This window comes from Hyla sarda, chromosome 7, assembly GCF_029499605.1.
Source record: "Hyla sarda isolate aHylSar1 chromosome 7, aHylSar1.hap1, whole genome shotgun sequence".
NCBI classification, from domain to species: domain Eukaryota; kingdom Metazoa; phylum Chordata; class Amphibia; order Anura; family Hylidae; genus Hyla; species Hyla sarda.
The window spans coordinates 23,790,192-23,809,965 of record NC_079195.1 but is presented as its reverse complement, the minus strand read 5'-3'; the positions used below and the strand labels follow the sequence as shown (position 1 = coordinate 23,809,965).

Here is a 19,774-nt window from a genome sequence, read left to right as displayed (position 1 = left end):
CCGCAGGAGAAATGCAAGCACAGGCTTCCAGTATCCGTATACACTGCTATATACTACTATATACACCGCAGGAGAAATGCTAGCACAGGCTTCCAGTATCTGTATACACTGCTATATACTACTATATACACCACAGGAGAAATGCTAGCACAGGCTTCCAGTATCCGTATACACTGCTATATACTACTATATACACCGCAGGAGAAATGCTAGCACAGGCTTCCAGTATCCGTATACACTGCTATATACTACTATATACACCGCAGGAGAAATGCTAGCACAGGCTTCCAGTATCCGTATACACTGCTATATACTACTATATACACCACAGGAAAAATGTTAGCACAGGCTTCCAGTATACGAATACACTGCTATATACTACTATATACACCGCAGGAGAAATGCTAGCACAGGCTTCCAGTATCCGTATACACTGCTATATACTACTATATACACTGCAGGAGAAATGCTAGCACAGGCTTCCAGTATCCGTATACACTGCTATATACTACTATATACACCGCAGGAGAAATGCTAGCACAGGCTTCCAGTATCCGTAGTTTCAGGTGCTGCAGAATGGGCAAAACAAAAATTGGAACAGGACCCTCAGTTTACGCAGAAGATTTTGCTCAGTGATGAGGAAACTTTTATGTGAATGGTGAAGTTAACAAACAAAACCACCGCTATTGGTCAGACACTAACCCACATTGGATAGATCCCTCCAAGACTGTTGGAACACAAACATTGATGGTATGGTGTGGTATATGGGGTACAAAGATAGTGGGGCCATTCTTCATCAATGGAAACCTCAAGGCCACTGGATATGTGAAATTGCTACATGATGATGTGTTTCCCTCTTTATGCACTGAAGCTGCACGTTCCCTGAGTTTTTCCAGGAAGATGGTGACCAGCACATTATGGGTGTCAGGTCCGAGCATTCCTAGAGGAACAGTTTCCTGGAAAGTGGATTGGTCGTCGTGGGCCAGTTGAATGGCCCACAAGGTCTCCCGATCTGACCCCCTTAGACTTTTATCTTTGGGGTCATCTGAAGACAATTGTCTATGCTGTGAAGATATGAGACTTACAGCACCTGAAACTACGGATACTGGAAGCCTGTGCCAGCATTTCTCCTGCGGTGTATATATAGTAGTATATAGCAGTGTATACAGATACTGGACGCCTGTGCTAGCATTTCTCCTGCGGTGTATATAGTAGTATATAGCAGTGTATACGGATACTGGAAGCCTGAGCTAGCATTTCTCCTACGGTGTATATAGTAGTATATAGCAGTGTATACGGATACTGGAAGCCTGAGCTAGCATTTCTCCTGCGGTGTATATAGTAGTATATAGCAGTGTATACGGATACTGGAAGCCTGTGCTAGCATTTCTCCTGCGGTGTATATAGTAGTATATAGCAGTGTATACGGATACTGGAAGCCTGTGCTAGCATTTCTCCTGCGGTGTATATAATAGTATATAGCAGTGTATACGGATACTGGAAGCCTGTGCTAGCATTTCTCCTGCGGTGTATATAGTAGTATATAGTAGTATATAGAGAAGAGGGTTGCATTGACAATCCAACACAATGGGCAGCACATTGAACACATTTTATAAGTGGTCAGAAACTTGTAAATCACTCATGAAAGAATAAAGTTATGATAAAACATCATTGTTTTTCTTGTGAAATTCCCAATAAGTTTGATGTGTCACATGACCCTCTTCCTATTGAAAAAACTAAAGTTGGATTCAAAATGGCCGACTTCAAAATGGCCGCCATGGTCACCACCCATTTTGAAAAGTTTCCCCCCCCCCCTGACATATACTAATGTGCCACAAACAGGAAGTTAATATCACCAACCATTCCCGTTTTATTAAGGTGTATCCATATAAATGGCCAACCCTGTACATATATATATATATATATATATATATATAAATATATATATATATCACACATTAGAGTTATACCTTGTAACTGTGATTCACATGTTGATACCCCTGATTGATCATGTATACTATTAACACGTGGTTCATACCAACGATAGATAAGACCATTTATACTTTCCTTCACTGTGGTCCCATACTCAACCTAAGATCAAACACCACGTGAAAAATATAAAAAGATCTACTTTACAATGATTCTTTTTATTCCGTTCCGACGCGTTTCCCCCCTACAATGCTGGTGGTAATGCCGCTCAATTAGGGCTGGTGTTCTGATAAATGGCTATAAAGAATGCCTGACCCCTGACGAGTAATGCCTTAAAGGGGTACTCCGCTGCTCAGCATTTGGAACAAACTGTTCCGAACGCTGGAGCCGGGAGCTTGTGACATCATAGCATTGAGGGTGGCGGGATGTGGCGTCATGAGGGGGGCGGGGCTATGACATCACGATCTCTCGGCGCCAGCTCCAGTGTTCAGAACAGTTGGTTCCAAACGCTGAGCAGCGGAGTACCCCTTTAAGATAAAGACATATATGATAATGTCTCTCCGGGCACCCTTCTCAGCATTATAGGGGGGGAAACGCGTTGGAACGGAATAAAAAGAATCATTGTAAAGTAGATCTTTTTATATTTTTCCCGTAGTGTTTGAACTTAGGTTGAGTATGGGACCACAGTGAAGGAAAGTATAAATGGTCTTATCTATCGTTGGTATGAACCACGTGTTCATAGTATACATGATCAATCAGGGGTATCAACATGTGAATACAAGGTATAACTCTATTGTGTGATATACTACGAGGCCGGAAGAAGCGCGATCTGCGCGAAACTTTGTCAGCAGTCGCCTCCACTCTGAGCGCCCTGCAGTCAGCCTGAAGTCGGATCTGTCCGATATGCCATAGAAGTCGGTCTGCTGTTTCCTCGCGGTGAGTGCGGGTACCTTTTTGTCTTTCTGTATATATATATATATATATATATATATATATATATACAGTCTGGTTCGGCCTTACTTTAGGAGATTGGCACCATACTCAGGTGGTGGTTTTTGAGTTTTTTGTGTAATTTGGTCACCATATTTATGTGTTATTGATTGACAGACATAAGGGGTTAAGTTTTAATGTATATCAATAAAGATCTATTTTTAAGGGCACCATATAAATAAATAAATATTATTATTATTATTATAATGTTAACCATTATCATCAACATCACCACCATTCTTCTTCTGATTATTATTATCATCATCATTAAAATAATAAAAATTAGAAGTAGTATTTTGATTATTATTATTAATATTATCATTATTATTATATTAATATCTGATACTTGTCTTTGTTTGTATACCCAAAATTGTAAAGTGCTGGAGAATCTGTTGGTGCCATAAAAATAAATATTATTATAATAATTGTTTTAATTATTAATATTATCAGTAAAGTCACCATTATTATTACTATTATTGTAATAATATTAATATTATTATCATCATCCTCACCACCACAAGCACCATTCTACTTCTGATTATTATCATCATCATTTAAATAATAATAATGTATTGTATCGCCAAAATTGTAAAGTGCTGCCGAATCTGTTGGTGCCATAAAAAAAAAAAATATTATAGTAATTATTATTGTAATTATTAATATTATCAGTAAAATCATTTATTATTTATTATTAATTATTATTATTATTAGAGATGAGTGAACTTACAGTAAATTTGATTCGTCACGAACTTCTCGGCTCGGCAGTTGATACCTTTTCCTGCATAAATTAGTTCAGCTTTCCGGTGCTCCCGTGGGCTGGAAAAGGTGGATACAGTCCTAGGAGACTCTTTCCTAGGACTTTATCCACCTTTTCCAGCCACCGGAGCACCTGAAGGCTGAACTAATTTCTGCAGGAAAAGTCATCAACTGCTGAGCCGAGAAGTTCGTGACAAATCGAATTTACTGTAAGTTCGCTCATCTCTAATTATTATTATTGCTGTTCTTGTGATATTATTATTACTACTACTACTACTACTACTACTACAATTATCATTATTATTATCATCATCATCATTATTATTGTTGTTGTTGTGATATTATTATTATTATTATTATTATTATTATTACTACTACTACTACAATTATCATTATTATCATCATCATCATTATTATTATTATTATCATCATCATTATTATTATTGCTGTTCTTGTGATATTATTATTACTACTACTACTACTACTACTACAATTATCATTATTATTATCATCATCATTATTATTGTTGTTGTTGTGATATTATTATTATTATTATTACTACTACTACTACAATTATCATTATTATCATCATCATCATTATTATTATTATCATCATCATTATTATTATTGTTGTTGTTGTGATATTATTATTATTATTATTACTACTACTACTACAATTATCATTATTATCATCATCATCATTATTATTATTATCATCATCATCATCATCATTATTATTGTTGTTGTTGTGATATTATTATTATTATTATTACTACTACTACTACAATTATCATTATTATCATTATTATTTTATTGTTGTGATATTATTATTATTATTATTATTATTACCACTACTACAATTATCATTATTATCATCATTATAATTATTATTGTTGATATTATTATTATTACTACTACTACTACAATTATAATTATTATTATCATCATCATCATTATTATTATTGTTGTTGTGATATTATTATTATTATTATTACTACTACAATTATCATTATCATCATTATTATTATTATTGTTGTGATAGTATTATTATTATTATTACTACTACTACAATTATCATTATCATCATTATTATTATTATTATTGTTGTGATATTATTATTATTATTACTACTACTACTACAATTATCATCATCATCATTATTATTATTATTGTTGTGATATTATTATTATTATTATTACTACTACTACAATTATCATCATCATCATTATTATTATTATTGTTGTGATATTATTATTATTATTATTATTACTACTACTACAATTATCATTATCATCATTATTATTATTATTGTTGTGATAGTATTATTATTATTATTACTACTACTACAATTATCATTATCATCATTATTATTATTATTATTGTTGTGATATTATTATTATTATTACTACTACTACTACAATTATCATTATTATCATCATCATCATTATTATTATTGTTGTGATATTATTACTACTACTACTACAATTATCATTATTATCATCATCATCATCATTATTATTATTATTGTTGTGATATTATTATTATTATTATTATTACTACTACTACTACAATTATCATTATTATCATCATCATCATTATTATTATTATTGTTGTGATATTATTATTATTATTATTACTACTACTACAATTATCATTATTATCATTATCATCATCATTATTATTATTGTTGTGATATTATTATTATTATTACTACTACTACTACTACAATTATCATTATTATCATCATCATCATTATTATTATTATCATCATTATAGGACTGTCAGGACATAGAGGCTGGTATGTATAGGGGTTTTTGTCTGTCCTTGTATTTGGCGTACGGCTGCTATTACTATTGGCCCATGTTCACATGTTGTATTTTCAGTCTGAATAATATGCTTGTATTTGCTGTAATTTTCAAGCATTTTATTTGATTTATTTATTGCTTTTTGGTATATTATTCGGCATGTAGAACAACGATCCTGCAGCCCTCAGGTTCTTTGGAATAAAAAGGATATTACCCCGAGAAGGCATAGATAGAAAGAAAATGTTGTTACGAGCAGAAGCAGAGCTTATTCTACGCCTGGATGCCCAAGGACATCTTGGGCTGAATGACAAACCTGATTTCAGTGTTTTTCTTTGAAGTTAGTGCAGGCTTGTCCTTCTAGTCTTTATATTAATATTGCCATAGAGTGTTGTTTTTAAAGGTTCTATTTTGATTTTAGATTTATCTTACCTATGTGCTAACACCCTGCTGATGACGACAACAGAGGTGAGTACTTAACCTGCGAGGCGTCATCAGAGGGTGGAGTCTGACGAAGCGGGCTAGTCCCGTGAAACAGCTGTAACTTCGCGTGTGTGTGTCTTTGACGTTCCTGACGGTTACCTGCGCCTGGTGTTCATTTTATGATCTTCACGCAATAAAGTCTCGGTGCACAACGTACGGGTGAGTGCGGTTTTCTTCTAATGCTTGGATACTACAGCGATTTGTGCCTTTCCTACCTGCACCCTGTACTAGCACCTGTGTTGGTCTCACCGTACTCCTTCACACGGATCCTACCATTACTGCATACCGCCCTCGCTTGCCGGAGCTGTGCCGGACATTTCATATATGTCTCCATACATTATTAATTTACAAATCTGTTTAACTTTCTGGCACTAGTTGATTTGAAAACATTTTTTTTCCTCCGGAGTTCCCCTTTAAGCTGACCATCTGATGTGTAGGAGATGATCATTCGCCATATGTCGGAGGGAGAAAGAATCAACATTTTTAAAGTTACACATGATACACATTCCATGGCCTACCTAACGTGACACGAGGACAGGTCGGGTAAGTACGGCAATCTCTTGGTCTGAATGATGGAATCGTAAAGACTCGGCTGAAGATTCTGAGCAACCACATTGGCCATGATGACGGAGATGAGCATGGGGAGAATATGAGAGATCTGACCCGTCAGCTCGAAACAGATGACGGCGGTGGAGACCGTGTGCGTGACAGCACCGGTAAGTGCAGCCGCACCTAGGAAACGGACAAATATATATAAAAAGATGTACAAATATTTGCATGCATTGATCTTACAACACAGGACTATAGCAGAATAGAAACTAAGATCAGATCTGTCAATCAAATTGTAGCCCCGCCCACCGCTTTTCTTTTCACTCCAGATGTATAGTTATATACCAATACAATTTACTAACTATGCACAGGATAATACACTGCTCAAAAAAATAAAGGGAACACTAAGATAACACATCCTAGATCTGAATGAATGAACTAATCGTATGAAATACTTTTGTCTTTACATAGTTGAATGCGCTGACAACAAAATCACACAAAAATGATAAATGGAAATCAAATTTATCATCCCATGGAGGTCTGGATATGGAGTCACACTCAAAATCACAGTGGAAAACCCCACTACAGGCTGATCCAACTTTATGTAATGTCCTTAATACAAGTCCCAATGAGGCTCAGTAGTGTGTGTGGCCTCCACGTGCCCGTATGACCTCCCTACAACGCCTGGGCATGATCCTGATGAGGTGGCAGATGGTCTCCTGAGGGATGTCCTCCCAGACCTGGACTAAAGCATCCGCCAACTCCTGGACAGTCTGTGGTGGATGGAGCGAGACGTCCCAGATGTGCTCAATCGGATTCAGGTCTGGGGAACGGGCGGGCCAGTCCATAGCATCAATGCCTTCCTCTTGCAGGAACTGCTGACACACTCCAGCCACATGAGATCTAGCATTGTCATATATTAGGAGGAACCCATGGCCAACCGCACCAGCATATGGTCTCACAAGGGGTCTGAGGATCTCGGTACCTAATGGCAGTCAGGCTACCTCTGGCAAGCACATGGAGGGCTGTGCAGCCCCCAAAGAAATGCCACCCCACACCATTACTGACCCACTGCCAAACTGGTCATGCTGGAGGATGTTGCAGGCAGCAGAACGTTCTCCACGGCGTCTCCAGACTCTAACATCTGTCACATGTGCTCATTGTGACCCTGCTTTCATCTGTGAAGAGCACAGGGCACCAGTGGTGAATTTGTCAATCTTGGTGTTCTCTGGCAAATGCCAAACGTCCTGCACAGTGTTGGGCTGTAAGCACAACCCCCACCTGTGGACCTCAGGCCCTCATACCACCATCATGGAGTCTGTTTCTGACCGTTTGAGTGGACACATGCACATTTGTGGCCTGCTGGAGGTCATTTTGCAGGGCTCTGCCAGTGCTCCTCCTGCTCCTCCTTGCACAAAGGCGGAGGTAGCGGTCCTGCTGCTGGGTTGTTGCCCTCCTACGGCCTCCTCCACATCTCCTGATGTACTGGCCTGTCTCCTGGTAGCGCCTCCATGCTCTGGACACTACGCTGACAGACATAGCAAACCTTCTGGCCACAGCTCGCATTGATGTTCCATCCTGGATGAGCGGCACTACCTGAGCCACTTGTGTGGGTTGTAGACTCAGTCTCATGCTACCACTAGAGTGAAAGCACCGCCAGCATTCAAAAGTGACCAAAACATCAACCAGGAAGCATAGGAACTGACAAGTGGTCTGTGATCACCACCTACAGAACCACTCTTTTGTTGGAGGTGTCTTGCTAATTGCGTATAAATCTAGTCTGCCCAATAATCTGAATCCTATCAATAGTCCCATGCCCTATCTTATATGAAGGATAGCCTTATGCCTATCCCTATCTTATATGAAGGATAGCTTTATGTCTATCCCTATCTTATATGAAGGATAGCCTTATACCTATCCCTATCTTATATAAAGCATAGCCTTATGCTTATCCCTATCTTATATGAAGGATAGCCTTATACCTATCACATATGAAGGATAGCCTTATCCCTATCTTATATGAAGGATAGCCTTATGCTTATCCCTATCTTATATGGAGGATAGCCTTATCCATATCTTATATGAAGGATAGCCTTATACCTATCCCTATCTTATATAAAGCATAACCTTATGCTTATCCCTATCTTATATGAAGGATAGCCTTATCCCTATCTTATATGAAGGATAGCCTTATGCTTATCCCTATCTTATATGAAGGATAGCCTTATGCCTATCTCTATCTTATATGAAGGATAGCCTTATACCTATCTCTATCTTATATGAAGGATAGCTTTATCCCTATCTTATATGAAGGATAGCCTTATGCCTATCACTATCTTATATGAAGGACAACCTTATGCCTATCTCTATCTTATATGAAGGATAGCCTTACACCTATCTCTATCTTATATGACGGATAGCCTTATCTCTATCTTATATGAAGGATAGCCTTATGCTTATCCCTATCTTATATGAAGGATAGCCTTATGCCTATCTCTATCTTATATGGAGGATAGCCTTATACCTATCTCTATCTTATATGAAAGATAGCCTTATGCCTATCTTATATGAAGGATAGCCTTATGCTTATCCCTATCTTATATGAAGGATAGCCTTATGCCTATCTCTATCTTATATGAAGGATAGCCTTATACCTATCTCTATCTTATATGACGGATAGCCTTATCTCTATCTTATATGAAGGATAGCCTTATGGTTATCCCATACATGCTTAAACTCCTTCACTGTATTTGCAGCGACCACTTCTGCAGGAAGGCTATTCCATGCATCCACTACTCTCTCAGTAAAGTAATACTTCCTGATATTACTGCAGAAACCTTTCCCCTCTAATATAACACTATGTCCTCTTGTGGTAGTTTTTTATTATTTTAAATCTCCTCTCCCCTTTACTGTGTTGATTCCCTTTATGTTTATAAAAGTCTCTATCATATCCCCTCTGTCTCTTCTTTCTTCTATACATGTTACCTTTCCTGATAAGTTTTATCCTGCAATCCATGTACTAGTTTAGTATCTTCTCTGAACTCTCTCTAGAGTATCTATATCCTTCTGGAGATACGGCCTCCAGTACTGCGCACAATACTCCAAGTGAGGTCTCACCAGAACATCAGGTTGTTTACACAAAGTGGCCCTCATTTACTATTGCAAACCTGACACGTTTTGTCGGGTTGTGCGCCAGAATCTGTCGCTGTCACGATGCCGGCTGGCAGGTAGTGGATCCTCTGTGCCAGAGAGGGATTGGCGTGGACCGTGCTAGTGGACCGGTTCTAAGCCACTACTGGTTTTCACCAGAGCCCGCCGCAAAGCGGGATGGTCTTGCTGCGGCGGTAGTGACCAGGTCGTATCCACTAGCAACGGCTCAACCTCTCTGGCTGCTGAAGATAGGCGCGGTACAAGGGAGTAGGCAGAAGCAAGGTCGGACGTAGCAGAAGGTCGGGGCAGGCAGCAAGGATCGTAGTCAGGGGCAACGGCAGAAGGTCTGGAACACAGGCTAGGAACACACAAGGAACGCTTTCACTGGCACAATGGCAACAAGATCCGGCAAGGGAGTGCAGGGGAAGTGAGGTGATATAGGGAAGTGCACAGGTGAACACACTAATTGGAACCACTGCGCCAATCAGCGGCGCAGTGGCCCTTTAAATCGCAGAGACCCGGCGCGCGCGCGCCCTAGGGAGCGGGGCCGCGCGCGCCGGGACAGGACAGACGGAGAGCGAGTCAGGTACGGGAGCCGGGGTGCGCATCGCGAGCGGGCGCTACCCGCATCGCGAATCGCATCCCGGCTGGCAGCGGCATCGCAGCGCCCCGGGTCAGAGGATGTGACCGGAGCGCTGCAGCGGGGAGAGTGAAGCGAGCGCTCCGGGGAGGAGCGGGGACCCGGAGCGCTCGGCGTAACAGTACCCCCCCCCTTGGGTCTCCCCCTCTTCTTAGAGCCTGAGAACCTGAGGAGCAGACTTTTGTCTAGGATGTTGTCCTCAGGTTCCCAGGATCTCTCTTCAGGACCACAACCCTCCCAGTCCACTAAAAAAAAAGTTTTCCCTCTGACCTTTTTGGAGGCTAAGATTTCTTTGACAGAGAAGATGTCCGAGGAGCCGGAAACAGGAGTGGGAGGAACAGATTTGGGAGAAAAACGGTTGAGGATGAGTGGTTTGAGAAGAGAGACGTGAAAGGCATTAGGGATACGAAGAGAAGGAGGAAGAAGAAGTTTATAAGAGACAGGATTAATTTGACACAAAATTTTGAAAGGACCAAGATAGCGTGGTCCCAACTTGTAGCTAGGGACACGGAAGCGGACATATTTAGCGGAGAGCCATACCTTGTCTCCAGGGGAAAAAACGGGAGGAGCTCTTCTTTTCTTATCCGCGAACTTCTTCATGCGTGATGAAGCCTGTAAGAGAGAATTTTGGGTCTCTCTCCATATGATGGAAAGGTCACGAGAAATTTCATCCACAGCGGGCAGACCAGAGGGCAAGGGAGTAGGGAGGGGGGGAAGAGGGTGACGGCCGTACACCACGAAAAATGGGGATTTGGAGGAAGATTCAGAGACCCTGAAGTTATACGAGAATTCGGCCCATGGGAGGAGATCTGCCCAGTCATCCTGGCGGGAGGAAACAAAATGTCGCAAATAATCACCCAAGATCTGGTTAATTCTTTCTACTTGTCCATTGGACGGGGGATGATATGCAGAAGAAAAATTTAATTTAATCTTGAGTTGTTTACAGAGAGCCCTCCAGAATTTAGACACGAATTGGACGCCTCTATCCGAGACAATCTGCGTAGGCAACCCGTGAAGACGAAAAATGTGTACAAAAAATTGTTTAGCCAACTGAGGCGCAGAAGGAAGACCAGGAAGAGGGATGAAATGTGCCATTTTGGAGAATCGATCAACGACCACCCAAATAACAGTGTTGCCACGGGAAGGGGGTAAATCAGTAATAAAATCCATACCAATCAGAGACCAAGGCTGTTCGGGGACAGGCAGAGGATGAAGAAAACCAGCGGGCTTCTGGCGAGGAGTCTTATCCCGGGCACAGATAGTGCAGGCTCGCACAAAGTCCACAACATCCGTCTCCAGAGTCGGCCACCAATAGAAGCGGGAGATGAGTTGCACAGATTTCTTGATGCCCGCATGACCTGCGAGATGGGAGGAGTGACCCCATTTGAGGATTCCGAGGCGTTGGCGTGGAGAAACAAAGGTCTTTCCTGGAGGAGTCTGCCTGATGGAGGCAGGAGAAGTGGAGATCAGGCAGTCAGGTGGAATGATGTGTTGCGGAGAGAGTTCAACTTCTGAGGCATCCGAGGAACGAGAGAGAGCATCGGCCCTAATGTTCTTATCGGCAGGACGAAAGTGAATCTCAAAATTAAATCGGGCAAAGAACAGAGACCACCGGGCCTGGCGAGGATTCAGCCGTTGGGCAGACTGGAGGTAGGAGAGGTTCTTGTGGTCGGTGTAGATAATAACAGGAAAACTTGATCCCTCCAGCAGATGCCTCCATTCCTCAAGTGCTAATTTAATGGCTAGAAGCTCTCGATCCCCGATGGAGTAGTTCCTCTCCGCTGGAGAGAAGGTCCTAGAGAAAAAACCACAAGTGACAGCATGCCCGGAAGAATTTTTTTGTAGAAGAACAGCTCCAGCTCCCACTGAGGAGGCATCAACCTCCAATAGGAAGGGTTTGGAAGGGTCAGGTCTGGAGAGGACGGGAGCCGAAGAAAAGGCAGACTTGAGTCGTTTAAAGGCGTCTTCTGCTTGAGGAGGCCAGGACTTGGGATCAGCATTTTTTTTGGTTAAAGCCACGATAGGAGCCACAATGGTAGAAAAATGTGGAATAAATTGCCTGTAATAATTGGCGAACCCCAAAAAGCGTTGGATAGCACGGAGTCCGGAGGGGCGTGGCCAATCTAAGACGGCAGAGAGTTTGTCTGGATCCATCTGTAGTCCCTGGCCAGAGACCAAATATCCTAGAAAAGGAAGAGATTGGCATTCAAACAGACATTTCTCAATTTTGGCATAGAGTTGATTGTCACGAAGTCTCTGAAGAACCATACGGACATGCTGGCGGTGTTCTTCTAGATTGGCAGAAAAAATTAGGATATCGTCCAGATATACAACAACACAGGAGTATAACAGATCACGAAAAATTTCATTGACAAAGTCTTGGAAGACGGCAGGGGCGTTGCACAGGCCAAAGGGCATGACCAGATACTCAAAGTGTCCATCTCTGGTGTTAAATGCCGTTTTCCACTCATCCCCCTCTCTGATGCGGATGAGGTTATAGGCGCCTCTTAAGTCCAATTTAGTAAAGATGTGGGCACCTTGGAGGCGATCAAAGAGTTCAGAGATGAGGGGTAAGGGGTAGCGGTTCTTAACCGTGATTTTATTAAGACCGCGGTAGTCAATGCAAGGACGTAGGGAGCCATCTTTTTTGGACACAAAGAAAAATCCGGCTCCGGCAGGAGAGGAGGATTTACGGATAAAGCCCTTTTTTAGATTCTCCTGGACGTATTCAGACATGGCAAGAGTCTCTGGGGCAGAGAGAGGATAAATTCTGCCCCGGGGTGGAGTAGTGCCCGGGAGGAGGTCGATAGGACAATCATAAGGCCTGTGAGGAGGTAGAGTCTCAGCTTGTTTTTTGCAGAAAACATCCGCGAAGTCCATATAGGCCTTAGGGAGACCGGTTACTGGAGGAACCACAGAGTTACGGCAAGGGTTACTGGGAACCGGTTTTAGACAGTTCTTGGAACAAGAGGACCCCCAACTCTTGATCTCCCCAGTGGACCAATCCAGGGTTGGGGAATGAAGTTGAAGCCAGGGGAGTCCAAGGAGAATTTCCGAGGTGCAATTGGGGAGGACCAAAAGTTCAATCCTCTCGTGATGAGATCCAATGCTCATAAGAAGGGGCTCCGTGCGGAAACGTATGGTACAGTCCAATCTTTCATTATTTACACAATTGATGTAGAGGGGTCTGGCGAGACTGGTCACCGGGATGTTGAACCTGTTGACGAGAGAGGCCAAAATAAAATTTCCTGCAGATCCAGAGTCCAAGAAGGCCACAGTAGAGAAGGAGAAGGCAGAGGCAGACATCTGCACAGGCACAGTAAGACGTGGAGAAGCAGAGTAGACATCAAGGACTGTCTCATCTTTGTGCGGAGTCAGCGTACGTCTTTCCAGGCGGGGAGGACGGATAGGACAATCCCTCAGGAAGTGTTCGGTACTAGCACAGTACAGGCAGAGGTTCTCCATACGGCGTCGTGTCCTCTCTTGAGGTGTCAGGCGAGACCGGTCGACCTGCATAGCCTCCACGGCGGGAGGCACAGGAACAGATTGCAGGGGACCAGAGGAGAGAGGAGCCGAGGAGAAGAAACGCCTCGTGCGAACAGAGTCCATATCTTGGCGGAGTTCCTGACGCCTTTCGGAAAAACGCATGTCAATGCGAGTGGCTAGGTGAATAAGTTCATGTAGATTAGCAGGAATTTCTCGTGCGGCCAGAACATCTTTAATGTTGCTGGATAGGCCTTTTTTGAAGGTCGCGCAGAGGGCCTCATTATTCCAGGACAATTCTGAAGCAAGAGTACGGAATTGTACGGCATACTCGCCAACGGAAGAATTACCCTGGACCAGGTTCAACAGGGCAGTCTCAGCAGAAGAGGCTCGGGCAGGTTCCTCAAAGACACTTCGGATTTCCGAGAAGAAGGAGTGTACAGAGGCAGTGACGGGGTCATTGCGGTCCCAGAGCGGTGTGGCCCATGACAGGGCTTTTCCGGACAGAAGGCTGACTACGAAAGCCACCTTAGACCTTTCAGTGGGAAACAGGTCCGACATCATCTCCAGATGCAGGGAACATTGGGAAAGAAAGCCACGGCAAAACTTAGAGTCCCCATCAAATTTATCCGGCAAGGATAGGCGTAGCCCAGGAGCGGCCACTCGCTGCGGAGGAGGTGCAGGAGCTGGCGGAGGAGATGACTGCTGAAGCTGTGGTAGTAACTGTTGTAGCATAACGGTCAGTTGAGACAGCTGTTGGCCTTGTTGCGCTATCTGTTGTGACTGCTGGGCGACCACCGTGGTGAGGTCAGCGACAACTGGCAGAGGAACTTCAGCGGGATCCATGGCCGGATCTACTGTCACGATGCCGGCTGGCAGGTAGTGGATCCTCTGTGCCAGAGAGGGATTGGCGTGGACCGTGCTAGTGGACCGGTTCTAAGCCACTACTGGTTTTCACCAGAGCCCGCCGCAAAGCGGGATGGTCTTGCTGCGGCGGTAGTGACCAGGTCGTATCCACTAGCAACGGCTCACCTCTCTGGCTGCTGAAGATAGGCGCGGTACAAGGGAGTAGGCAGAAGCAAGGTCGGACGTAGCAGAAGGTCGGGGCAGGCAGCAAGGATCGTAGTCAGGGGCAACGGCAGGAGGTCTGGAACACAGGCTAGGAACACACAAGGAACGCTTTCACTGGCACAATGGCAACAAGATCCGGCAAGGGAGTGCAGGGGAAGTGAGGTGATATAGGGAAGTGCACAGGTGAACACACTAATTGGAACCACTGCGCCAATCAGCGGCGCAGTGGCCCTTTAAATCGCAGAGACCCGGCGCGCGCGCGCCCTAGGGAGCGGGGCCGCGCGCGCCGGGACAGGACAGACGGAGAGCGAGTCAGGTACGGGAGCCGGGGTGCGCATCGCGAGCGGGCGCTACCCGCATCGCGAATCGCATCCCGGCTGGCAGCGGCATCGCAGCGCCCCGGGTCAGAGGATGTGACCGGAGCGCTGCAGCGGGGAGAGTGAAGCGAGCGCTCCGGGGAGGAGCGGGGACCCGGAGCGCTCGGCGTAACAGTCGCATTGTGGCAGAAATTCTGTATGCACCAGATTTTGCGCCAGAATTTGCGCCAGAATTGAAAAAAGCCGACTAACTCTCCATTTTGCTAAGAAAACCCGAAATAGGCGCGTGGCCGTCTGGGAAAGGGGGCGTGGTCTCAGAAAAGGGGCGTGTTCCCGACATTTTCACAAAAACCCAACATATTTACTAAGGTTTCCACATAAAATGTGGTGGATTTCAGCTGAGGAAAACCCGACAGATCAGAACATGTGTAAAAAAAGAAAAGTGTAGGGAAAGTGGAAAATGTAGGGAAACCTTAGTAAATACCGTGGAAAATAAATTGTAGAGAATTAAAACCCACAAAGAAACCTACACAACACTCTTAGTAAATAAGGGCCATAATGTCTTGTTTAGCAGCAACAACAAAGCTACAATTTGTTTAAATGGATATTCGAGCAACATAAAAAATAAGGATCCCCTATCTGATCGCAGGGAGTCCAATCACTAAGCAGCAATACACAGTACAGCCTCCTCAGGGGAAATGCATAGCACAACTCACTAAGAAAAGATGACTGGTATAGCTTCCTCAGGGACAATGCAACCCCCTAAGCCATAAAGCACAGTACAGTTTCCCAATGAAAAATGCAACTCAACAACAATGCGCTGTAGAGCTTCATTAGGGAAAATACTACTAAGCAAGAATGCACAGTATAGCTTCCTCAGGGTAAATGCATAGCACAACTCACTAAGCAAAGATGACTGGTATAGCTTCCTCAGGGACAATGCAACCCCCTAAGCCAGAATGCACAGTACAGTTTCCCAATGAAAAATGCAACTCAACAAGAATGCGCTGTAGAGCTTCATTAGGGAAAATACTACTAAGCAAGAATGCCCAGTATAGCTTCCTCAGGGGAAATGAAAATTAGCAATGATATTCAGAACAGCAACTCACTGAGCCAGAATGCACAGAACAGTTTCCTCAGGGGGCCATGCATAGTACAACTTACTTATTCACAATGCACAGTACCGCTTCCTCAGGGAAAATGCAACTCAGTGACAATGCACAGTGGAGCTTTCTCAGGGGAAATGCAACTAAGCAATAATACACAGTAAAGCTTCCGCAGGGGCATGGCATAGCATAACTCACTAAGCAAAAATATTCTGTACAGGTTCCTTAGTGGAAATGCAATTCAACAACAATGTGCAGTAAAACTTCCTCAGGGGAAATACAACTCAGCAAAAATACACAGCACAGCTTCTTCAGGGGAAACTCATTGTAAAACTCACTAAGCAACAATGCACAATACAGCTTCTCTTGGGGCAATGCATCTTAGCAAAAATACGCAGTACAGCTTCCTAAGTGGAAATGCAACTTAACAACAACGCATAGTACAGCTTCCACAGGGTCAATGCATTGCACAACTCACTAAGCAAAAATGTGAAGAACAGGTTCCTGAGGGAAAATGCAACTCAACAACACTACACATTAAAGCTCAGCAAATATACAACAACAATACACAGTACAGCTTCCTCAGGGGAAAGCATAGTAAAACGTACTCAGCAACAATACACAGTACAGCTTCCTCAGGGGAAAGCATAGTAAAACTTACTCAGCAACAATACACAGTACAGCTTCCTCAGGGGAAAGCATAGTAAAACGTACTCAGCAACAATACACAGTACAGCTTCCTCAGGGGAAAGCATAGTAAAACTTACTCAGCAACAATACACAGTACAGCTTCCTCAGGGGAAAGCATAGTAACACTTACTCAGCAACAATCCACAGTACAGCTTCCTCAGGGGAAATACATATTACAGTCAGTAAGCAACAATGCACTGGGAAATAGATTGTGCAACCAACTAAGCAACAATTACTTTCTGTGACCTAAATGAATGACAAGTAAGATGACCCTATTATAAAATACATGCATTGGTAAAGTCAAGAACTTGCAATAAGAACCCATTTCTCTTCAGTGCTGCTAAGCAGGGGTGGGACTGTGACAACCTCAATCTAAAGTGATGACTGTCTGTATCACTAATAAACAACATGTAAATTACCGTACATAGTTTCCATTTTAATATTTAAGTTTGTTGATCTCATTTACACCTGGTCTAAATGGAAAGTTTTGGGTGCATCCCCTTTAAGAAGGCCTGACACTGGGATTCGGCCATCACAACAATCTCCCAGGCTGTTTATATGTCTCTGAGCCCGGACTGATGCCCACAGCTGCCACACTATAACAATGCCGCCTTCTATCAGGAGATTTTGTCTTTTGTGCCAAAGCCCAGAAGCCAGGGGAATCCCACGCTGAATAATCTGCTATTAAACTTAGTGAAGAATTCAGATCCAGGAATTCTCAGCTGAGATTATTTCGTTTGGCACCAAAGTGACCAGTGATAGAAGCGCCATATCCAGCTATTCACAGCCCATAATGCCTCACCGGAGCCGGCACGGAACTGTACTTCATGGGAACTTTACTAACTGGAAAACATTTCATAACAGGATAGATAGATAGATTAGTGTTGCTCAGGAATATTCGCAATGCGAATTTTATTCGCGAATATCGCATATTTGCGAATATTCGCGAATATAGCACTATATATTCGTAATTACAAATATTCGGTTTTTTTTTTGTTTTTTTTTCACAGTACACATACGCGAATTTTCGCAAATGTGAAAATAAAACGAGAATATTACGAATATGCGAATTTAGCGAATATATGACGAATATTCGTCCATATATTCGCGAATATTCGCGAATTTGAATATGGCCTATGCCGCTCAACACTAAGATAGATATGAGATAGATAGATATGAGATAGATATGAGATAGATAGATAGATAGATATGAGATAAATAGATAGATAGATATGAGATAGATATGAGATAGATATGAGATAGATATGAGATAGATATGAGATAGATATGAGATAGATAGATATGAGATAGATAGATATGAGATAGATATGAGATAAATAGATAGATAGATATGAGATAGATATGAGATAGATAGATAGATAGATATGAGATAGATAGATATGAGAGAGAGGTAGATAGATATGAGATAGATAGATAGATATGAGAGAGAGAGAGATAGATATGAGATAGATAGATATGAGATAGATAGATATGAGATGATAGATAGATATGAGATACACAGATAGATAGGAGATCGATAGATAGATAGATAGATAGATAGGAGATAGATAGATAGATAGAAATTAGATAGATAGATAGCTATACCGCTATGGTGTAATAGATGCAAATGTGAAACTATGAAATAGTGAGGCACTTAGCTTGCAGATTTGTCTCCGCCGGCGGTCAAATAGCTTGGACCATCCCACCGCGATAAGGTGGCCTCATTGGGACGGACCCTACACTGTGAATATGCCTCTGTGTGAACAGTTCAGTAAGCATGGCAGGGTCTGGAACATCCAAGACACCTTATATACACACCTGATAGAGGTGGGTGGGGTGCAAGGCCAACATGGAGGTAGCCACTCCCCCGTATGTGCAATACAGACAAAGAATAAGTCAGCCAGCACATATTCACAGTGTAGGTGTCACGATGCCGGCTGGCAGGAGGTGGATCCTCTGTGCCAGAGAGGGATTGGCGTGGACCGTGCTAGTGGACCGGTTCTAAGTTACTACTGGTGTTCACCAGAGCCCGCCGCAAAGCGGGATGGTCTTGCTGCGGCGGTAGTAACCAGGTCGTATCCACTAGCAACGGCTCAACCTCTCTGACTGCTGAAGATAGGCGCGGTACAAGGGAGTAGACAAAAGCAAGGTCGGACGTAGCAGAAGGTCGGGGCTGGCAGCAAGGATCGTAGTCAGGGGCAACGGCAGGAGGTCTGGAACACAGGCTAGGAACACACAAGGGAACGCTTTCACTAGGCACAAGGGCAACAAGATCCGGCGAGGGAGTGCAGGGGAAGTGAGGTATACATAGGGAGTGCACAGGTGAAGACACTAATTGGAACCACTGCGCCAATCAGTGGCGCAGTGGCCCTTTAAATCGCAGAGACCCGGCGCGCGCGCGCCCTAGGGAGCGGGGCCGCGCGCGCCGGGACAGGACCGAGGGAGAGCGAGTCAGGTACGGAAGCCGGGGTGCGCATCGCGAGCGGGCGCCACCCGCATCGCGAATCGCATCCCGGCTGGAGGCGGTATCGCAGCGCACCCGGTCAGTGGATCTGACCGGGGCGCTGCCGTAGCGAGGATGTTGCGAGCGCTCCGGGAAGGAGCGGGGACCCGGAGCGCTCGGCGTAACAGTACCCCCCCCCTTGGGTCTCCCCCTCTTCTTAGAGCCTGAGAACCTGAGGACCAGACTTTTATCTAGGATATTGTCCTCAGGTTCCCAGGATCTCTCTTCAGGACCACAGCCCTCCCAGTCCACTAAAAAAAAAGTTTTTCCTCTGACCTTTTTGGAGGCCAGTATCTCCTTTACGG

General features: G+C 43.6%; 1 protein-coding gene across 2 annotated transcripts in view; it reads right to left on the bottom strand.

The window, feature by feature from the left end:
- Positions 1 to 19,774, bottom strand: part of CLCN1 (chloride voltage-gated channel 1) — a 185,244-nt gene that overhangs the window by 28,006 nt on the left and 137,464 nt on the right. For both annotated transcript variants that reach the window (XM_056529083.1, XM_056529084.1), the window contains one exon: positions 6,479 to 6,692. In XM_056529083.1, the coding sequence (XP_056385058.1) occupies positions 6,479 to 6,692 (214 nt within the window). The remainder of the gene's footprint in view (positions 1 to 6,478; positions 6,693 to 19,774) is intronic.